At 37.2% G+C, this 18,865-nt stretch overlaps 2 protein-coding genes and 1 pseudogene across 3 annotated transcripts; 2 read left to right on the plus strand and 1 right to left on the minus strand.

The window, feature by feature from the left end:
* The first annotated feature begins 882 nt into the window (after positions 1–882).
* LOC105170924 (uncharacterized) lies at positions 883–2,910 on the plus strand. Its single transcript, XM_011091864.3, has 3 exons — positions 883–1,089; positions 1,660–1,697; positions 2,641–2,910. The coding sequence occupies exons 1-3, from the start codon at positions 1,017–1,019 to the stop codon at positions 2,752–2,754; spliced, it is 225 nt and encodes a 74-aa protein (XP_011090166.1). The 5' UTR covers positions 883–1,016; the 3' UTR covers positions 2,755–2,910.
* A 376-nt stretch (positions 2,911–3,286) lies between these two features.
* Positions 3,287–6,222, plus strand: LOC105171142 (cytochrome P450 94A1-like; annotated as a pseudogene). The gene is made up of 4 exons (XR_016067568.1): positions 3,287–3,480; positions 3,681–3,787; positions 4,239–5,198; positions 5,309–6,222. The product of XR_016067568.1 is annotated as a cytochrome P450 94A1-like (transcript).
* Positions 6,223–7,455: 1,233 nt separating this feature from the next.
* Positions 7,456–17,750, minus strand: LOC105170925 (PH, RCC1 and FYVE domains-containing protein 1). Its single transcript, XM_011091865.3, has 9 exons — positions 17,216–17,750; positions 16,682–16,768; positions 15,762–15,851; positions 14,588–14,668; positions 14,279–14,473; positions 12,010–14,142; positions 10,932–11,078; positions 8,660–9,042; positions 7,456–8,014 (listed from the first exon to the last, which is right to left on the minus strand). The coding sequence occupies exons 1-9, from the start codon at positions 17,291–17,293 to the stop codon at positions 7,882–7,884; spliced, it is 3,327 nt and encodes a 1,108-aa protein (XP_011090167.1). The 5' UTR covers positions 17,294–17,750; the 3' UTR covers positions 7,456–7,881.
* Positions 17,751–18,865: the final 1,115 nt, after the last annotated feature.

Below are 18,865 nucleotides of genomic sequence, written 5' to 3' on the forward strand. Positions count from 1 at the left end.
ATGAGCTCTTATGAAATTTAACATAATTATATATACTCCCTCGTTATTTAAAGAATTATTACGCTAAAATGCATAAAAAACCCTTGTGATTTAAAAAGTCAACTAAAATCATTTTCTGTTCTAAAAATAGGTTAAAAAACAAACTGTGTTTCCTAAACGTAGCTCAATTGCCCCTCTCCGTTAAATCTAACTAACGGCGTTAATTTTTTTATAAAATGACCATTATACCCTTACTTAATATATATTATTTTTTATTTAATGATCATTGGATCTTTTTCGATCACATATTAATCGTTAGATTTAATCAATTAATCTTAACCATTAAATTTTAAAAAAAAATGAAAGATTATATTCACCAAATTATTTAACTTATATGATATATAAATAATTTAAAATAAAAAAATTATTATTATTATATATATAAAAAAAATTAATCACCCCATCCCACCCCCAAACCCCTACCACACGCTGCCCCCCCCCCCCCCCCCCCAATTCCCCGCCCCAACCGGCGGCACAAATCTTAAAGCCGTTGGATTTCCACAAATGTTTTTATAAAAAAGAGTAAGGCCGTTCTCGTTAGAATCGTCTTGAAAAGACGAGTCTAATGATGGTGGTTTGTGATCGAGATTCGTCCAAACAGCGACGAATCAACGACAAACAAGTTCGACAGTTGTGGCTTGAGTCGAGTCTTTCTCGCTGACAAAAGCTCAAAGTGAAGGTATAGGTGGAGATTTTTTTAAAATATTTTTTATCAGTTGAATCCAAATTTTTTTATATATTTAGAAAAAAAAAAAACAGTAAAAATAAGTTGACAATTATAAGAATTACAAAATTTTATTACAAAAGTATATATAAATTTTTAAATAACAAAAAATGCATGTAAAGTAGCACAGAAGTCCAAGTCTTCTACATTGCTGTGGCCTAAGGCTCAAGTTTTCTTGTAGAGCGAGAGAAAAACAAATTACTGTCAGATTTGTAGATTTTGAGAGAAAAATAATAGTGGTAGTAGAGCAGATATGGCGAGGGATGGGTGTCTGGCACGGGTGACCGCGGGCTTCGCCGTCGGCGGTGCTGTTGGCGGTGCAGTTGGTAATGTATCTTGATTGTCCTTAAACCCTACATTCGAATATTTCATTTGTTTCTTTCCCCTTTTTGCCTTCCGTTATAAACCCTAATGAAAAGATTTGATTTTGTATTTGTTTGTAATTTTGAACAAGAAACTGGGATATTGATAGCACTTGGGCACAAAGCTCTGCTGCATACTTTTTGCCTGAATGATTGTAGTTTTATTCTGGCATTGTTGAACTCTTTTGCTGCAATTGCTCGTATTTAATGTGCGATTAGGAGCATGTTAACTAGAAGTTTTCCTTTAGTGTTGTTGGGTATCACTCAAGTATGGTTTCTGTTCAGTGAGAAAGTCATTATTCATGCTTAAGATAGAAAAACAAAGACATGCTAGTTTGTACTACAATTTATCTCGCCCCTCCCCCCAATGTTTCGGGACGAAATAAGTGAGATTTTCTTATTTAAGTCGTCTATCCATTTAAGTACTTCTGTTAAATTGATGGTCCTTGGGTACATTTATTGAAGTCTTCTGTATGCTTAAGTGCATGCTCATGCTTCATCATTTCAATAATGGAGATATGCTATTATGTGCAGGTGCTGTTTATGGAACTTACGAGGCTGTAAGATTCAAGGTATAGTTTCGATTCACCTCCAAAATATTTAACCTGATTTTGGTTGGACAGCTTTGCATCATATTGTGTAGTTCTTAATGTTGGTGTTTCGTCCTTATGTTGCTTTCTTGAACTAACAATTGCATTTAGTTGAGCATAAATTTTGCATGTTACTGTTCAACTTAAAAAAATAGGTAACAAACTGCCTATCTATGTGTTGTGTGTGTGGTTCATAGGACTTTGTGAGATATCTGTTTAATGACTTTTAGCAGCATTCATGGATTTGTATGACAGCTCTGATATTTTTCAAGGATTTTTTAATAAATTTTCTGAAGTGGGCAGCCCACATTCTTCATTCAGTCTTTTAGTATGACGATATAATATTTGTTTGTGGCCGATTTCTGTGATTGTTTGAACTTTTTTAAGAATATTGTATTCCTTTTAAGACTACTACACAGCTGTTGCATGGTCTTTCTAGATTATTTCCGTATTGATATCAATTTGTGCCCACTGGGTTCTCAAGTATACGGAGTCCGTATGAAGAAGTTTCCGAGATATTGCATGGCTGAAGAACTGATAGCTTCATTAGCCTTTAAATATTATATATTGAATTATGCGCTTGAGCAAGTGCTGGGGAAGAACCTTGTTCACTTCTTTTTCTGTCTTTCATTCTTGCTCATCAGTTTGTTATTTTTGTCATCTCATAGTTGGTCTCACCTATCACCAGTATGCTCTGTCAAATATTCTGTCAATACAACTTCTTAATGTGCTTTTTTAAGGTATCTGATATCATTAAGCAAATGTGCTTGTTTCTTTTGATGTCCTTGCTGTAGCTTAGCACCCATATGAGTCTTTAGATGAAGTAAAAGGAATCTGCAAAAAGAATGTGTGGAAGAGTAGAAGATATCATTTGATATAACTCTGTTTGGCTCTGAGTGATAGTTTTTAACCTTCTGAAATGCAGGTCCCAGGTATCCTGAAAATACGATATATTGGACAGACGACGTTAGGGAGTGCTGCTGTTTTTGGTCTTTTCCTTGGAGCCGGAAGCTTAATACACTGTGGGAAATCTTATTAGGCTTCTCATTCCAGTTTGCCATGAAGTCTTATTGACCTGAATTCCATGTCAATATATGTAATTCCTATTAGATTTTCTTGGCATTTTCTGCTTTTGTATATCAAAGATAATTGAATGGTACATCATGAAATTTAATCGCTATGTGGGCACTGATCAGATTGGTGGTGATCATTAGAACTTATGTTCAATGACTTTTGAAATAGAGTTTTGACAGAACATCCATGCTTCCCATCTTTGGAGGAGATTTTAAAGATATGTTGGCAGTCATATTCCCCATATATTTTCACAAGAATAATATCTGTTTTGAATCATATTTATATAAACATGCACGCCATTCTCAAAAATATGCTTTTATTTTTTAAAAATGTCTTAAAGACACTCTTAACCGAGATACATAATTATTTCTTTTTTAATCGAAATATCAAATTATAAGTCAATTAAAATGATAAAAAAAAGAAACTGATAAAAGTAATAAATTCTTTGCTCAAAGATTCTTGATTGACACGCTTATTCATGCATTGTTATAACTCGGAATTTAAAAAGACAACTTCACAAGATAGCATCTGAATCTCCAGATCTCCCCAAGAACAGGGTCGACTCCCTCTCTCCTCCATACGTTTGGTTGTGTTCTTGCTACCACACGATTTGACTGCAGAATCTCATCTGACGTGCCAAATCTTCTTTCCTCATTCTGTTGTGGCAAAGTGTGAAATTCTTCATGATTTGGTCAGGTTATAAATTACCAAATATATAAGCCCACTTTATATTGGCAGTCATATTCTTATATGGTGGAATTCTGACCTAATGGTCATCTAGTCTGAATATTTGTGAAATCAGACTAGATGACCATTAGGTCAGAATTCCACCATATAAGAATTGCTTAATTGAACTAGAGACAATAATGTTGAACACACTCCTCACTGCAGAATTGAAGCAATTTTCTCAGTTCCTTTGGGTTATGGACAAATCATTTTGGTCGTAAGGATGTCGGTTGCAGCATGAGCGTGGTAACAAAGTTTTCCACCCCTGTCGGGTAATCTCTTGATGATTTTCGCTTATTGTATACGTGAACTGCCTCCAATTTCTTGGTGATAGTTCAGTTGATTTGTGCTGTTCCTTCGATTCGGGCGTTCCGGGTGCGGGTCTTTCTCCAGTAGATTGGATATGTGAGGAAAAAGTTGAAAACTTTGATTTGGTGTAAAGTGCAGTTGATTGGAACCCTTCGAGAATTGAGTATACAACTCGCTGATCATTAAGTTTTTATCTTCAATTCCATATTAGACTTTCATGCTTCCACGTAAAAGGAACTTCCTTATCAGGAAAAGTTTAAGCTGATCTAGAATTAACAGGCGTCTTTCATTTATCAGTTTTGGTCATAATTTCACTTTCCCTTTACTGGTTTTTGGATTGGAAGGTGCAGCATTTGAATTAGTGCATATTCACCTGATTCTTTCATCGTACTATCTTTTGGTTCTGCTTTGTAGGCTTTGATACTTTATCAAGTGTCTCACCAAGGAAGAGGGCAAATGCTGGATTTCGACACAACTTCAATATACTTCCTCTCTCTCTCTCTGGCCTCTCTATCGTTAATATTGGTACTAATCTGTAGTCATTCTAATCATCACCATAAGAACCCATGTCCGCAATTGTACCCTCTTGTTGGAACCTTGTAGGCTTCCTCCACAATCGTCATCGCTTCCATGACTGGGTTGCTGAATTGCTCTCCACATCTCCATCTCTTACTATCAAGTGAATGGTTGTCTTGGCTTCTCATATGGAATTTGCACAGCTGACCGTGCTGGCCTTGAACATCTCCTCCGGTCCAACTATGTTAAAAGCACCCGTTTCCAGTCTGTCCTCTGTGAGCTCTTTGGAAATGGAATCTTCAATGTAGATGTTGAGCTTTGGGTTGCCCAAGGCAAGATTTCCAGCCATGAATTCCGGACCAAATCCCTCAGATGTTTCATTTCAGATACTGTCCAGTCACAGCTTGCAACTTGCTTGATTCCATACTTGTCTTCTGCATGCTCTTAATCAGGAAGTTGTCGACCTGCAAGAAGTTCTACGTAGGTTCACCTTTGACAATATATGTAAGGTTGCTTTTGGTGTTGATCCTGCATGGCTTGCCTCAAAGAATGATGATCAGTTGCGCTCGTGGTTTGTTCGTGCAGACTATGCTGTTGAAATCAGCTCAGACAGATTATTGTCGCCCTTTCCAGTAGAATGGAAGATCAAAAGGCTACTCAACATTGGAAGTCAGAAAGACTAAAAAAGCTATAAGAATCATCAATGACTATGCGCTAAAGATCATTCTTTCCAAGGAGCAGAGATGTCGAAACAAAGATGGAATGGAGCGCGAATGCTATCAAGATTTGCAATCAAGGTTTGTGCATTCATTAAAAGAAGATTCTTGAGGGATATAGTAATCAGCTTCATACTTGCAGGTGAGCGAAAGAGTATTTGAAATTAGTTATCCCTGGATGTTGCTGTCAATCTGTGTCCAGCTTTTGCATCTTCACAATACTTGTTTCACCATTTTGCAACTCAACTGCAGGTAAAGATTCAACCTCAACAGCACTAACTTGGTTTTTTTGGTTGATTTCTGGTTATCCACATTGCTTGCACTTGATCTACAACGAATTAGCAGCAGCATCTCCAGACGAATTTCCTAGTATTTTCAGCTATGACAAGCTGAAGGAACTCAACTACCTGCACGCCGCCTTGTCAGAAACACTACTACTGTTTCCACCAATACCAATAAATTCAAGACTGGCCATGTCCGGCGACATTTTAAGCAATGGCATGTATGTGAGAAAAGGTTGGTTTGCTGATTATTCAGCTTATGCTATGGAGAGGATGGAGAGGCTGTGGAGGGGTGATTGCAGAGAGATTAGGCCAGAGAGATGGTTGGATGAAAATGGTGTTTTCAGACTCTGTGATCAGTAAAAGTTTCCGGTATTCCATTGCAGCCCCCGCATGTGTCTAGATAAAGAAATGGCTTATGTGCAGATGAAGTCTATTGCTGCAGCTATAATGTATGAGTTTGAGGTTGTGGCTGTTGACGGTGGTGGATGTCCGTACACACTCTCGCTTCTGAAGATAAAAGGTGGACTGAAACACACAATCACCTCTTCTTTCATTGCTCCTATTCAAGACACTGCTTGAGGGTGATCTGCGCCTGCGTTTTGACTAGCCCCACCGTGACTGGACTACAGATATTTTGTGGGCAGCAAAAAGGTGGCGAGGAAAGTATTGTATCTCGGCTTCTTATCGTGCAGGGCTCTCTTGTATACCACATATGGCGCGAGCGCAATTTTCGACGATTTCATGGAGGAATACGCGGGGCACCTTTCGTAGGAAAACTTATTATTGAAGATATCCGACAATGGATACTTAGTGTTGATTTACCTCCTATTAGTACTTGTACACTTTTTCGTTTATGACAGATCCTTTGACCTGTTGATATGACTACCTAGCTTTTCATATTGAATTGTACTGATGTACTATCATTTATTTAATAAAATTTATAATTTTCAAAAAAAAAAAAAAAAAAGATGAAAGGGACTACCGGTAAGGTTAAAGAGGAGGGAGGAGGTGACTGCCTAACACACCCATAATAAAATACTTGATACATTACCCATCAGTATAAATTTTCGTGAGGGCATTTTAGTAGTTTGTTAAAGAATTTGGTTCACACAGAGATGCTAGCGGGCTTCTTGTTATTAACATTGTATGCACACATGTGTGCTCATGTTAATTTTTATTTATCCCTTTCTTTTTTTTTTTTAACGGTATTGGAAGGTGGGAGAGGCAACAAATGTGGCAATCCTTCTTGAACGTGGCCATAGGACCTTCCTGCGATTCTGCAATGTTGGCTATAAACTACACCTTCCTGCGACTCTGCAATGTTGGCTATAAACTACAACTACAATTCATAAAGTATTCTAAGTTGATTCAATAAGATATGAGATTGATTTGGCAATGCCAAACCAAACAGAGTTATGCCTCTTCCTATGCTATGCTTCACCCAGTACAAGTTTTCTTTTGCTTGATGGAAGTGGAAGGAAACAAGGCTAGTGTTTGGTTTTATTTTTGGCCCATTTCCATAGTAAATGTTTGTCTAGATTTGTTTTGAAAATTTTGGTGGTGTTTTGAAATATTTTGAAATAATGCCTCATTTATTTTTGATCAAAACAAATCTACACTAGTTATAAGTCCTACAACTAAAAAAACTATATACATACTCATACATATATATAAATATATATAAAACAAACATGATTTGACAATGAACAATAATTTTTATCCCCACTAAACAATATCAAACATACAATATATATTTTATATTCTCTCCAAGAACAATTCCAAACATACACACTATCTCTAATACATACTCATTATCTTTGTTTGTTTCTCTCTATTTCCACATAATACACCAAAACAAATTAAAAATGAAACAAATCGTAGTGAAGACTTTTTGTTTCCTGAAAGTGTGGAGAGTAGCCACAACTATTATCCAAAAGATTAAGCCCTATCATTACATTTCCACCAAAATACGAACACATCTAAAGTCCATGAAAAGCAAAGCCCAGAGATTAGGAAGGAAAAAGAACGGCGAAAACTGGACCACCACAATAAGCAACAATACAAGCAAGCAATAGGATGGCATTAGTCGCATTGGAACAATGGAAAGACAAAACATGAGCAACTCAAAGGATATAAGAAATTAGAATCAGAAGTAGAAAAGCTGAAGATGAACCTGCTTATGAAATTTACATGGAAGCTGCTCACAACTAGAGCCAGCACCCTAGCAAGAATCTACATTTCTCACCCTCAACCCCCAACAAAAGGCGCATCTCAGGGAAAAAAATGATAAAACCATAGTCCAGCCATAAAAACAATAGAGGGTTAGAACTGGGAAAAAAGGAAAAGAAAGGATTAGAAAATCCCACAAAGAAAACCTCTAGATCCTCTAATCTCACTTTGTATGGCAACCAAGCTTCCGACATTGGAGCGTAAATGCCAATCTACTTAATGTGATATTTTCCTGTGACTGAATCAGAACTGTACTGGGGGTCAATAGAAAAACCAATGATTTCATATACAGAGGATACATCCATCCAGATGTCAATGTGCTAAGTCCTCACTTCCTACACCAACGCTTGACTTGTCAACCATCCGTACATTGTATTGTTCATATACTCTTGCCCGGTTCTCTGCCCACCATTGTTCTGCTTGCTTCTCACTAAACCGTTTCCGACTGCATTCAATCATTTGGAAACATTTTCACTTTTGCACAAAAAAGGTTTGTAAGAATTCAAGTACTTGCTTAAGCCACAATGTGTTGATATTTTCCCTTAATAGACATGATGGCTTATCAGAATAAGCGCTGACTTCTCAATGCTGGCCAGTTCTATACTTCAATTAAATGTTCCAAACATAGACACACACAGACACACACATATATATATATATATATAGAAAAAAGTGCAAGGACAAATACCTAGCTGACTGTTGACAAAGAGGAGGCCTAGAGCTCACTTTCACTAGAGGAAATACTAGAATTTATGCTTGTACTCGTGCTATGTTAAGTGAAATTACACCATGAATCATTACTGAATACAATAGATTAAATTCCACTGTTAATGGGTCTGGAGATAATTAATTGCAATTAGGTGTATGAGCATAAATGACATGCATCATATATAAGTTTACTATTTGGCATAAACCCCAGGCCAAAAGCTCAGACCTCAGTGCATTCAATGCAGATTAACAGCATGGTCTCTCTATCACATCAGATAGCAATGCTATTGCATCAAGCACATCTCAGTATATTTAAATAAGAAATTGCACGATGATATTGTCACATCCACAAGAAAGGAGACTAAAGCCCAGAGCAACATACCTGAAACGAACTCGTTTCAAATCTTTGAGCCCTCCAGGTAAGGAGGTCAGAGTAATATAAACACCAGGTTCGTCTTGCTCAACCCATTCATTTTCATTACGAGAATCACTTTCTTTTGATCTATTTCCATTTCTCATCGTAGGTTCCACATTAGCTTGTCTGTTCTGAAGCAAACTGCGATTACTTGCAGTACTGGATCCATTAGAAAGCAACAGGTTGTTTGACTCATATGGTTCCAGTTCCTGGCCATTTATTTGACCATTAATGCCATTAAAAGAGGCATTTGAAACATCACTAGACAAAGAGGGACCATGTGGAGTGAAGGGCGGAGATTTCATGTTTCTAGCGGAACCCACTGGAAGCCTTTCAGCCATTTCCTTCAGCTACAATGATAAATACATCATCGATGCAAGCAATATAGAAACATTGGTATTAAAATAACATAGCAGCAACCAGCAGATTGTTATAGTGTACTATCAGTCTATTCTTACTTTTTTCTTGAAAGAAATCACAGTTAAAATCAACATCAAGCTCATGGAATACATGGTGGAAAGCAAGAAAGCAAAGGAATAATATAGTAAATACACGGTGATTGACTGCCACCCAATTGCCCGACAAAAAATCATTAAACTAGCGCCATGTATTGGATAATTTGACAAAAGAAAGCCAAAACTGAGACATACAACTACAATACAGCTAGTGAAAAAGAAAAACACAAAGTTCAATCTACATTGCTTGATGGGAATGATGGTTTCATCTATAAGAATCTGCTTGCTTGTATTTTTCTTTAACTTTGAGTTGACGCACGCTTTGACAGATTAATGAAATTTCCATTCCATTAAAAGCGAACACAAACATCCAGATGGTGGAAGCTTGGTCAATAAGACACTCGTTCTTTATATGCCCATGGAATATCACAAAATGTTGCTGACAGAAATAATTAATGGCCAGCCTATAATTGGCGAACCACACGACCTTGGATGAATCTCTGAGAAATTACTTTAAAACTGACCTACATATGATAACCGTGGAGCCAAATGCTTTCATCAAAGGAAATCCTACAAAGATTTTGGATCTTTTAATTCAATGATGGCAACAAAATCCTACAATGTTACCATTCACAGAAATAATTATGACAATTTTAAAGAGACTAGGATATACATAAAAATGCTTAGGACCTCGTTTCTTTCAGAAATCTCTAAGAATGGCAGTAGCAATAAGTTGAAATAGTAGTAAATAATTGGAAATGTTTGTTCAATTATAGCCCAAGAAACTTAATTTTCTGGAGATATAGCAGGTCAATTTTTCATATTCTAACAGAAAAGGCAATGACAATAATCTTAATCAATATAAGATATATAAAGGCTCAGCACGACAAGCAACAGGTCTTAATTCTGTGGAATAAACTTTTGTGAAATTTTAGTTTCGATGTTATATTCCAATTCCCTAAGAACATAGTATCACCTTAAGTTCACATGTTTGAACATAGAGGCATCTTAAATTAAATGGCTTCTTTCACTCTTTCCTATTAACCAGAAAGTATTTTGCTAAGATCTCAATATAGGTAACTCATTGTTTTAGGTTCCAAAATTTATTGAAATGCATCAATTGTTTAAACGTACCAAAGAAAATTTTAGGATTTGTGACCTACATAACCTGAACAGTTACATGAATTCTTATGTTAATTATTTTAATTGATAAACTTTCAAATGTTATAATTGGCAAATATGATGATGTAATTCGATAAATTCTACAGCTAATTTACTCAAGCAATTGACAGGAAATTGTTCCTTCAGGCAACTGGCAGGGAATTGTTCGCTCAAGCAACTGACAGGACATATTACAATTGTAACAGGACCTTAATATGTAGTGTTGCTTCACACTTGTGTAAACCAAAACATGTTGTAAGCACAAAAGAACGAGCATCATGCATATCACATAGTACTCATTTGTTATATTTCTAGTATATTTCATGATTTAGACCTTAGCTCCATTATTCAGATGTGTTTCAACCATCTTCCAGAACATTTAAGTTCGATCTCATGATGTTCAAAATGCATTTAAAGGAAAAGGCATCACAAAATAAGAGTAGTATATCCTGTTGGCTGACAAGAGAGCCAACAAAGTTGAAACAACTAATAAGGAGTGAAATGGTTAGAGATGAACTCATCTCACATTCTATAAAAGAAAATCTATGCAATATAATGCTGCTTAAGACGCAAGCCCATAACTTGCTGTTTGTAAAATGTATGATCAGAGGTATTCGCCTTACTTGTGCAGTAAGCGACTTAATCACTTCTTTTGCTGCTTTGCATTTCGCAGTCTCTTCCCCTGCAATTGCTATTGCCTCCTTCAGCTGCTTTGTTGTCCTTTCCAGCTCTAACTCCTGAAGTTGAGCCTTCCGAGTGAGACTTTCTACCTGTATAAAGAATAATCAGACACTCAGAACTCCAATACAATCGCATAAGGTCAGTCATGGTATAAGACTATATTTATACCAGAACCACGCTTAACTTGAAGAACTACTCAAATTAACTTAGAGCCTTATCATATATAAAATAAAGCTTTCTAGTTCCAGTACAATTACAGTTCAAACATCACGTACTAGGACCTGATTGTCCCACTGAATGAGATCACAACAGAAGGCAGCAGGACAATCGGGATTGAGGGCAAATACAAAGTGCACTGCAAAGAATATACTTGGAAAGCAATTCCAAGTCTTAATTATCAATTATGATGTTTGCTGAACAATACAAAGATAGTTGGAAAGGGACCTTTAAAGTAAATCATCATTTTCTGGGTCCTTAAAATTGAAAGAACTATGGCCATGCCTCTTCAACTTAAACAAACGATGTGGATTTCCATCAGTCATGAAATTAAAATATTGTACTCAAGAAAGTTTGCACCCAATGACCCCATACCCAGCTTTCACAAACAAGACGAAATTCTACGCATAAAAATATTAAAGTAATATTTCTAAAAACTCTCTACCCTCTACCATCAGAACAGGGATGAAACAGAGATGCACTTGGGATCATGAGAATGTTTAGCTCCCCATCTCTTTTAATCTTCTCTACTCTGAGAAAACACAAACAAAAAGGAAACTTAGCTCCAATTAAAATTCATATAGTGCCCTCTTTGGCCTTTTCACTTGTTCAAAAGAACCAGGCAGTTGCCTACATGGTAATTGCTGATCATTTTGAAGTGTTTTCACCACTTCCAACCTATCAGTATTTTCCCAGCCCATATCTTTAAAACTCAACATGAGATAGAAGTTGTGTGGAGCAGCAGAAAAAGTAAAAGAACTGCAGTGCAAGTGAACATTGGACTAGTCGAACAAATTTACTTACCTGTGCTCTTAATTTTATTACTTCCTGGCTGAGGCTATCATTTATCATTTTTGCATCGTCCAGAACAACCTTGGGAGATGTAAGACCTCCCAAAGTAGGAGTTGGGGTAGTAGAACGAGGAGGACTGGTTCGTCTTGATATTGGTGATGTTGCTCGAGAAACAATTCTGGATCCAGGAACAGAAGCTGAGAAAAACTTCTTAGATGATCCAAATACTGGATTGAAAGATTTAGAGATATTTTGTGCCCCCCATTGGGAGCTTCCATTTGGGATTGGTGATACACGACTACTATTGAATTCCAATTTTTTGTTCCTCTTTGAGGTGCGGGACTCCCCTTGTTTCAAGGATTCCATTGAAGAGAATCTAGCAAGCTGCGGACGAGATCTGATATCCAGCTTATCATCTTTGTCCATAATATCATTTATCACCTGATTCATACTTCCGCGTCTGCTCATAGATGAATGAGATGATGTGTCGGTTTCAAGAGCTTTCTTCAATTTATTGAAACAATTATCACAAACCCGGTATGGTTTATTGGGATTTGGTGCCATAGAAGCCCTCAGTGACTTCTTGCTGCTGCATGAATGACAAAACACAAGCCCACAGTTATAGCAATTGTGACGTTTTCTTTTGAAATTAAATGGTAGGCGGCATCCAGAACACATGGACTGATCAACCCCTGAGACCCACTTATGGAGGCAGATAGCTGCAGTGAAATTAGTACCACAAGCAATACTCTTTACTTGCTTGTCCTTTAAAGCTTCGACTAAAGTTGGAGAGTTTCTATCATCAGCATCCCCGTGGCCCAATCTACCATTTGCTCCCTTCCCCCATGTATAAACTTCAGTTCTCGAAGTCAGTACAGCCACATGATAGGCACCACAAGCAATCTCCTCCACAAAACTCTTCCCAAGTTTTCCTTCAACACGAGAAGGGAGCTTGCCGTCAGCTTGAGGGTTCCCTAGCTGTCCATAAACTGAACTGCCCATAGTGTACACGTGCCCAGATGTTGTAAGAGCAACTGTCATGCTGTGTCCACAAGCAACCTGACAAAAGTTTGGTTCAACGAGAGCAGCAACACAGGTTGGAACAAGTTTCGATTCCTTGTCACCATGTCCAAGTCGGCCTTTGTCACCATCTCCCCATGTAAAAAGTTTGCCTGAAGAACAATTACTGGAACTTGAGCTTCCAACCATTACTTCAATAACTGCAGCAGTATGCCACACACCGCATGCTGCTCGTACAGTCCGGAGACCCTTCAGGGACTCCACTTCTCTAGGCTTTGAAACACTTTCCCTGTCTCCATGACCAAGAACCCCAAAGGTTCCATCACCAAAAGTAAACAACTGCCCTGCAGATGTCACAACAGCAGTATGCCAAGGCCCACATGCAATTGAAGATACATGAATCCCCTCCAATGGCCCATTAACTCTTTTGGGCACCCAATGACTCACTTCATTCCCATGCCCTAGAAGGCCAAAATGACCTTCACCCCAAGTGTACAAATCTCCAGAAAGTGTGACAGCACAAGAATGGTATTCACCACATGCAACAAGCTCAATGTTAGTATTGCCGAGGGCATCAATTAGTTTTGGATGCAAGACATCCGAATCTACACCATGACCGAGCCTACCTCCCGACTCCTCACCCCAAGAAAATATCTCTCCTTGTTTGGTCACTAAGGCAGCATGTCGTCCGCCACAAGCTATGTTCTGAACATCTAACACCACTGCAGATTCCAATGCCTTGGGCAGAAACGAATCCATTTTGGCACCAAAACAGCTTCCCACTTTATAGGGTCCACCCCCGATAATGCCATCACCTGTTCCTTCTCCCCACATGAAAACATCCCCTAAGGCATCACCATCATCATGACCAGAACCTTGACTCGAGGAGCTTACAGCACTCGAAAGGCTTACTCTGAAGGCATCCACTCCCATTCCTTTCATGTGCGCATGCATGCCATCTGAACCTCCAGATGAAATGGAATGGACAGAACCAGTGGCAGAATCAGAAGGGAAGAAACCCTTGGGTGGGACTGCATACAGTATAACATCTGAAAATGCCTTATCCAGACCATTTTTAGGAGGACTATCATAAGGACTATGAATACGAAGTTGACCAGCACCATCCTGCTCAGGTGAAATGAGATTTACATCAACATTTTCAAGAAGAAAAATTTGCTTATAAATATTTCCAGTCCACACATCTGAAAAGAGGAAAACACATGGCTCTGCATGCAGACAGATGAAAACAAAAGCAGTTCACCTTCTGCATGCTATCACCACTTCCAAATGGGGAATTCAGTGGAGAACTTCTTCTCGTGTATGTTCTGGGACTAGTAGCTCCAGATGAAATTCCATCACTCCTAGATTCTGTTCTCCACTTACGCTGATGACCACGGGAAATCAATGCCTTAAGCCCACTAAACCACACCTCTGCTTCTTCCTTGTCCTTGCATATCTACCAAAAAAAAGGACATATACCGTCAATTTGGAGAAACACTGTTACAACAATCAAACAAGGGTCACACAGTGGTTTTGTAAGGAACTTGGGGATGAAAGATTGGACGCTCACCAAATCAAGTGATCTGTCATTGTATATAAGAGAAAAGGACTGGTATTCCTTCTCAGGTCGTGGGTACCTTTGAAAAATTGGCTGGAACAGAAAACAAATAGAATTACATGTATCCATAACATCACAGGATAACCAAAAGTTAACCAGAAGTACACGTTAACACTCACAAAATTTGATTTGTCAACATTCCATCAAACAGGGAAACAAGTCAAATAGATAAATAGATAAGTTCCTTCTCACTTACAAACATCTCCAATGATGCTTAATGTATGGCCCAGAATTTCATATTTAAAAAGAATCAACCAGGATATCTCGACATGAGGTCAGCACTGAGTGGTATGTTGAAAGAAGAAATTTTTACTCTACATAGCTATAGTAAACCTAGTCCTGAAGATCCTGTATTTGACAAAATAGCAGTATTCTCTAAGTATCTTTCTTAACATTTTTTAAAGTGCATTGACATGCTCGTGATTAGAGAAAGTTGCTAAACATTATATCCAAACAAAACAGCCAAGCTCTTAGCCTCAAAGTGTTCCCTGCAAATTTCCCTTTTCTTTCCCTCTAGGGATACTAGTTGGTGCATCAAAACCACAATTTTACAGAACTGTGTGTATGACAAATCACATGTATATTATACTCTTGACGGCCAGAATAACAAACTTCCATCCAATCAGCAGATGAGCAGCCCAGTTTTAGATCACCGGACAAGAAATGTGGACAATTTTCCCAGAAATGCTTTTCTTCTTTAAGTGGATTAGTTAACATCTAATAGCTCAGGCGTGTAAAGTGTAAAACAATGTACATCACGAGATTGTGGTATTCCTGATTAGGGACCAGAACCATTTGAGAAAAATGAATCCAGATGACAGAAAAGTAATAAATTTAAAGGCCAACCTATCTAAAAGTACAAGATGTTAGAGAGAAAAGTAATAAATTAATGGTGTTTGACATCATCAGAGACTTTGATTTATCAAATAATTACTTGATATGGAAGCATTGAAAAGTTTTCAATGGACAAAGAGGTTGATAAAAAAACACAGAGATCTAAGACACATTAACACTAACCTTTGAACAAAATAATTGTTTTAGAGTTCTTAGATCTATCAAGTTCGCACATACCAGATAACTGATGGCAGTTTAGTAAAAAGATGTTATTGGGAAGTAGATGACTTACAGTTCGCTGACCAGATATAATCCTGGATACATGACTAAGTTTGAGGTGCTTCTCTTCTTTACCCGAGAACCATATCAGAAGAGACTCATCCTGAAATCAAGAGCATCCAATCATTAGATGTTCCTACTGCATCCTCAAAGCTTTTATATGGGAGCAAAGTAATCTCCAATAAGCAACATCAAATTGCTAAGTTTAGTGATTTAAGAAATGCAATTGAACCGAGCTTCATATAACAAAAATGCAGTTTCAAAGTTGTGATGGAACTTATTGGTATTGCATCATTAAGCAGGAATAGAAAGATCCTTCATTCAAAATTCAAGGGAACTGATTGAACCACCTCCTAGAAACTGGAGTAAGAGAACAAATGCAGGAGCAATGAGAATGTCTGCAGCTAAAACTAGCCCTCAACTCTTGACTGATGAAACCACACATGGAAATCAGAACTAGACCTTCAGATCTATCCTCACAAATATAAGGCCAGGACTCCTGTATAGAAGAGTCAATACCTCTTATTTAATTTGTAAGTATTATGACAACCATGGACAGTTTTCCGGATATATACAGCTTTTTCAAATTATAACAGTTAAAATAATTCTCTGAGAACTTATTGTCATGAAAGCTTTTGGATTCATTCTCATATTACCATTTGCAACAACAGATAACAATCACCATCAATTGCTTCATGTTTAGCAGCCATTCATAATATATGTTCATGTTCTGCACTAGCTGTGGACATTTATGAAGATGCCACAGGATTCGCAACATCACATGAGTAATGACCAATGACAAAGGACTTTCATACAATTTATGACCACTTCCTAAACGAAAGAAGGCGTCTGGATTTCACCCCAAGCTCAGTTTACAGCATAAAATAGAATAAGAGCCCAAATGCACAAGATCCAGAAAATGTTGGGCCTTACATTTGAGAGACGGAAAGGACAAAATTTAGGCTTCCCTCTTCTTCCATACTTGAGTAAGTGCGCTCCTTTCTTAAGAGCAGTAATTGCCTGTTGTAAACATTAACCAATGCCTAAATTAAACCCAGACAACGAGCTCAGCAGACATGCATACTAATTAAAGCAAATTACCCGAACAAAAAACGCTTGAGACAAGAAAACGTCTGGAATTGTTAGTAAAGAGCTCCGGAGAAAATCAGTATCTCAGAACAATTAAACTATAACATGAAGATTTCGTGAACTTAAATAAAAAAAGTAAACTGGTTCTCATCTTAAAGAACACATACCTTACCAAATAGCATAAAAAATTTTACACAAGCATAGTCGAAACGAAATCCATTTAGCAAATGGCCTTTGATCACTTTTTCAAGCACGCAAATCAGCTATAACAAATAATTACATAAAATCACTGAATAACATGACTAAGTAACTTACCACGACTCAATCCCGGGACTTTAAAGAGAACATGCATCCAGAAAAAAACGAAGAAATTTTTACCTGCTCGATGTCTCTCTCGACTGTCCCACCAGCTCTGCTGACGTCAGGGTTGTTCATCCTATCTCCGTTTCTTGACATCAGAAGAAGACTACCCCCTTTCCCAAATAAGCCCTAAATCCAAAACCCCCATTCGGCATCCGCGCTCATCCAATACTCTCTGTCCCAGTCAACTATACCATACAGAGCAAGCAGACGAACACGAATCAAACCAAATGCAACTGTATAGCTCTCCAATTAGCAAGAAAAGTAGAATCTTCAACCGGGTTGGAGAGTGGAGCAGTAGAGTGACGACAGTGAAGGGGAAATGCAAGGGGGGCGGGGTATTAGGGTAATTTTCAGAGGCGAGTTGACGGCTATGGTGAGCTGGAGGTGGTGCTGTGGTCGCGGGGAGATCAGAAAAAAGTGAATGAGTAGAAACCAATGGAATTTTGATCCGATGATTAACAGTGCCTCTGCAGCAGAAGTGTATGGCACTGCTATTCTGTGGCGTGTACAGATATCAAGAGAGAGAGAGAGAGAGAGGAAAAGGGGTGGACTAATGAACTATGGAATTTTAATATTTTTCAATTTGGTGGTATTATTATTATTATTATTATTATTATTATTATTATTATTATTATTATTATTTTCAAAAAAAATTGATAAATGAATGGTTGTTTCTTAGTACTCTATTTTTTCCTTTATTATTATTTATAAATCTCATCATTATTAATTCTTAATATATGATAATAAATTTATATTTAATTAATAACTATTATTTTCCACACATCTATGAATTTCATGCCGACAAAACATCACTTTTGACTACCAATGAGTGTTTGCGATAGTTTTTAATTTTGTGATGGGAATAAATTGGAGATTTACTTGCAGTAAGAGTTATGGATATTTGAAAATAAAATTTAAAAAAAAAAAAGAGATAAAGTTAGAGTGCTAAGGAGAAAAGCTTAATATGTACGATTTTATCTATAAATTATATAAGTTGGTGTAGAGCTGTTTATAATTTGTTCGAATGCGTTTGATTTTAAACAATTTAAAAGTATAAGCTAGAAATTAAAAAAAACGTTATTTTCAGTTTACTTTCAATGAAAAAATTGATAAACACTTAAGTTATTGCGAATAACCCTAAATCAGATCTCATTGGTTTCTCCCGTAAGAACTGTAGATTTCAGTATATAAAATTAACAATTTGTAAATATCAATTATGAACAAATAAATTAGATATTCCTCGTATTTTCAACATAGATTACTATAAAAATCAACTTCTAAACAGGCCATGATCGTAAAAAAAATATCTGAACGCAACGAAAAAAAAAAAAAAAAAAAAAAACTTAAGCATTTCCATAAAGTCCTTTTGTTTAAAATATGCGTTCATACCACATTTATAGAAATAGGATGGAAACAGCACAAAACCCCCCTTGCAACTTTACACAATAAAAGAAGAATTAGTCACAAGTCAAAATCATGGTCCCTTCCCTCTTCATCAAAATGGTCCTACTCTTCATCTGAGAACATGTGACCCATCACCCATACAAAAACTATGCTTTCTTCAATTGCTTGCAGCCCCTAAGCCCCCCTTTCATATTTTCTTGAATTGCCATTGTGGTCCTCAAAATATGTTTCACCTCTTCTTGTGAACCCCTTTTGCGTGTT

This window comes from Sesamum indicum, linkage group LG9, assembly GCF_026168435.1.
Source record: "Sesamum indicum cultivar Baizhima isolate 11 linkage group LG9, ASM2616843v1, whole genome shotgun sequence".
NCBI lineage: Eukaryota > Viridiplantae > Streptophyta > Magnoliopsida > Lamiales > Pedaliaceae > Sesamum > Sesamum indicum.

Excerpts from the sequence above, each read along its gene's own strand:
- LOC105170924 (XM_011091864.3), top strand. The coding sequence starts at position 1,017 with ATGGCGAGGGATGGGTGTCTGGCACGGGTGACCGCGGGCTTCGCCGTC. Across the intron at positions 1,090-1,659 it reads TGCTGTTGGCGGTGCAGTTG|GTGCTGTTTATGGAACTTAC; the intron begins GTAATGTATCTT and ends TATTATGTGCAG. Across the intron at positions 1,698-2,640 it reads ACGAGGCTGTAAGATTCAAG|GTCCCAGGTATCCTGAAAAT; the intron begins GTATAGTTTCGA and ends TCTGAAATGCAG.
- LOC105170925 (XM_011091865.3), bottom strand. The coding sequence starts at position 17,293 with ATGTCAAGAAACGGAGATAGGATGAACAACCCTGACGTCAGCAGAGCT. Across the intron at positions 14,474-14,587 it reads ATGACAGATCACTTGATTTG|ATATGCAAGGACAAGGAAGA; the intron begins GTGAGCGTCCAA and ends TTTTTTTGGTAG. Across the intron at positions 14,143-14,278 it reads GTGGTGATAGCATGCAGAAG|GATGGTGCTGGTCAACTTCG; the intron begins GTGAACTGCTTT and ends TCACCTGAGCAG.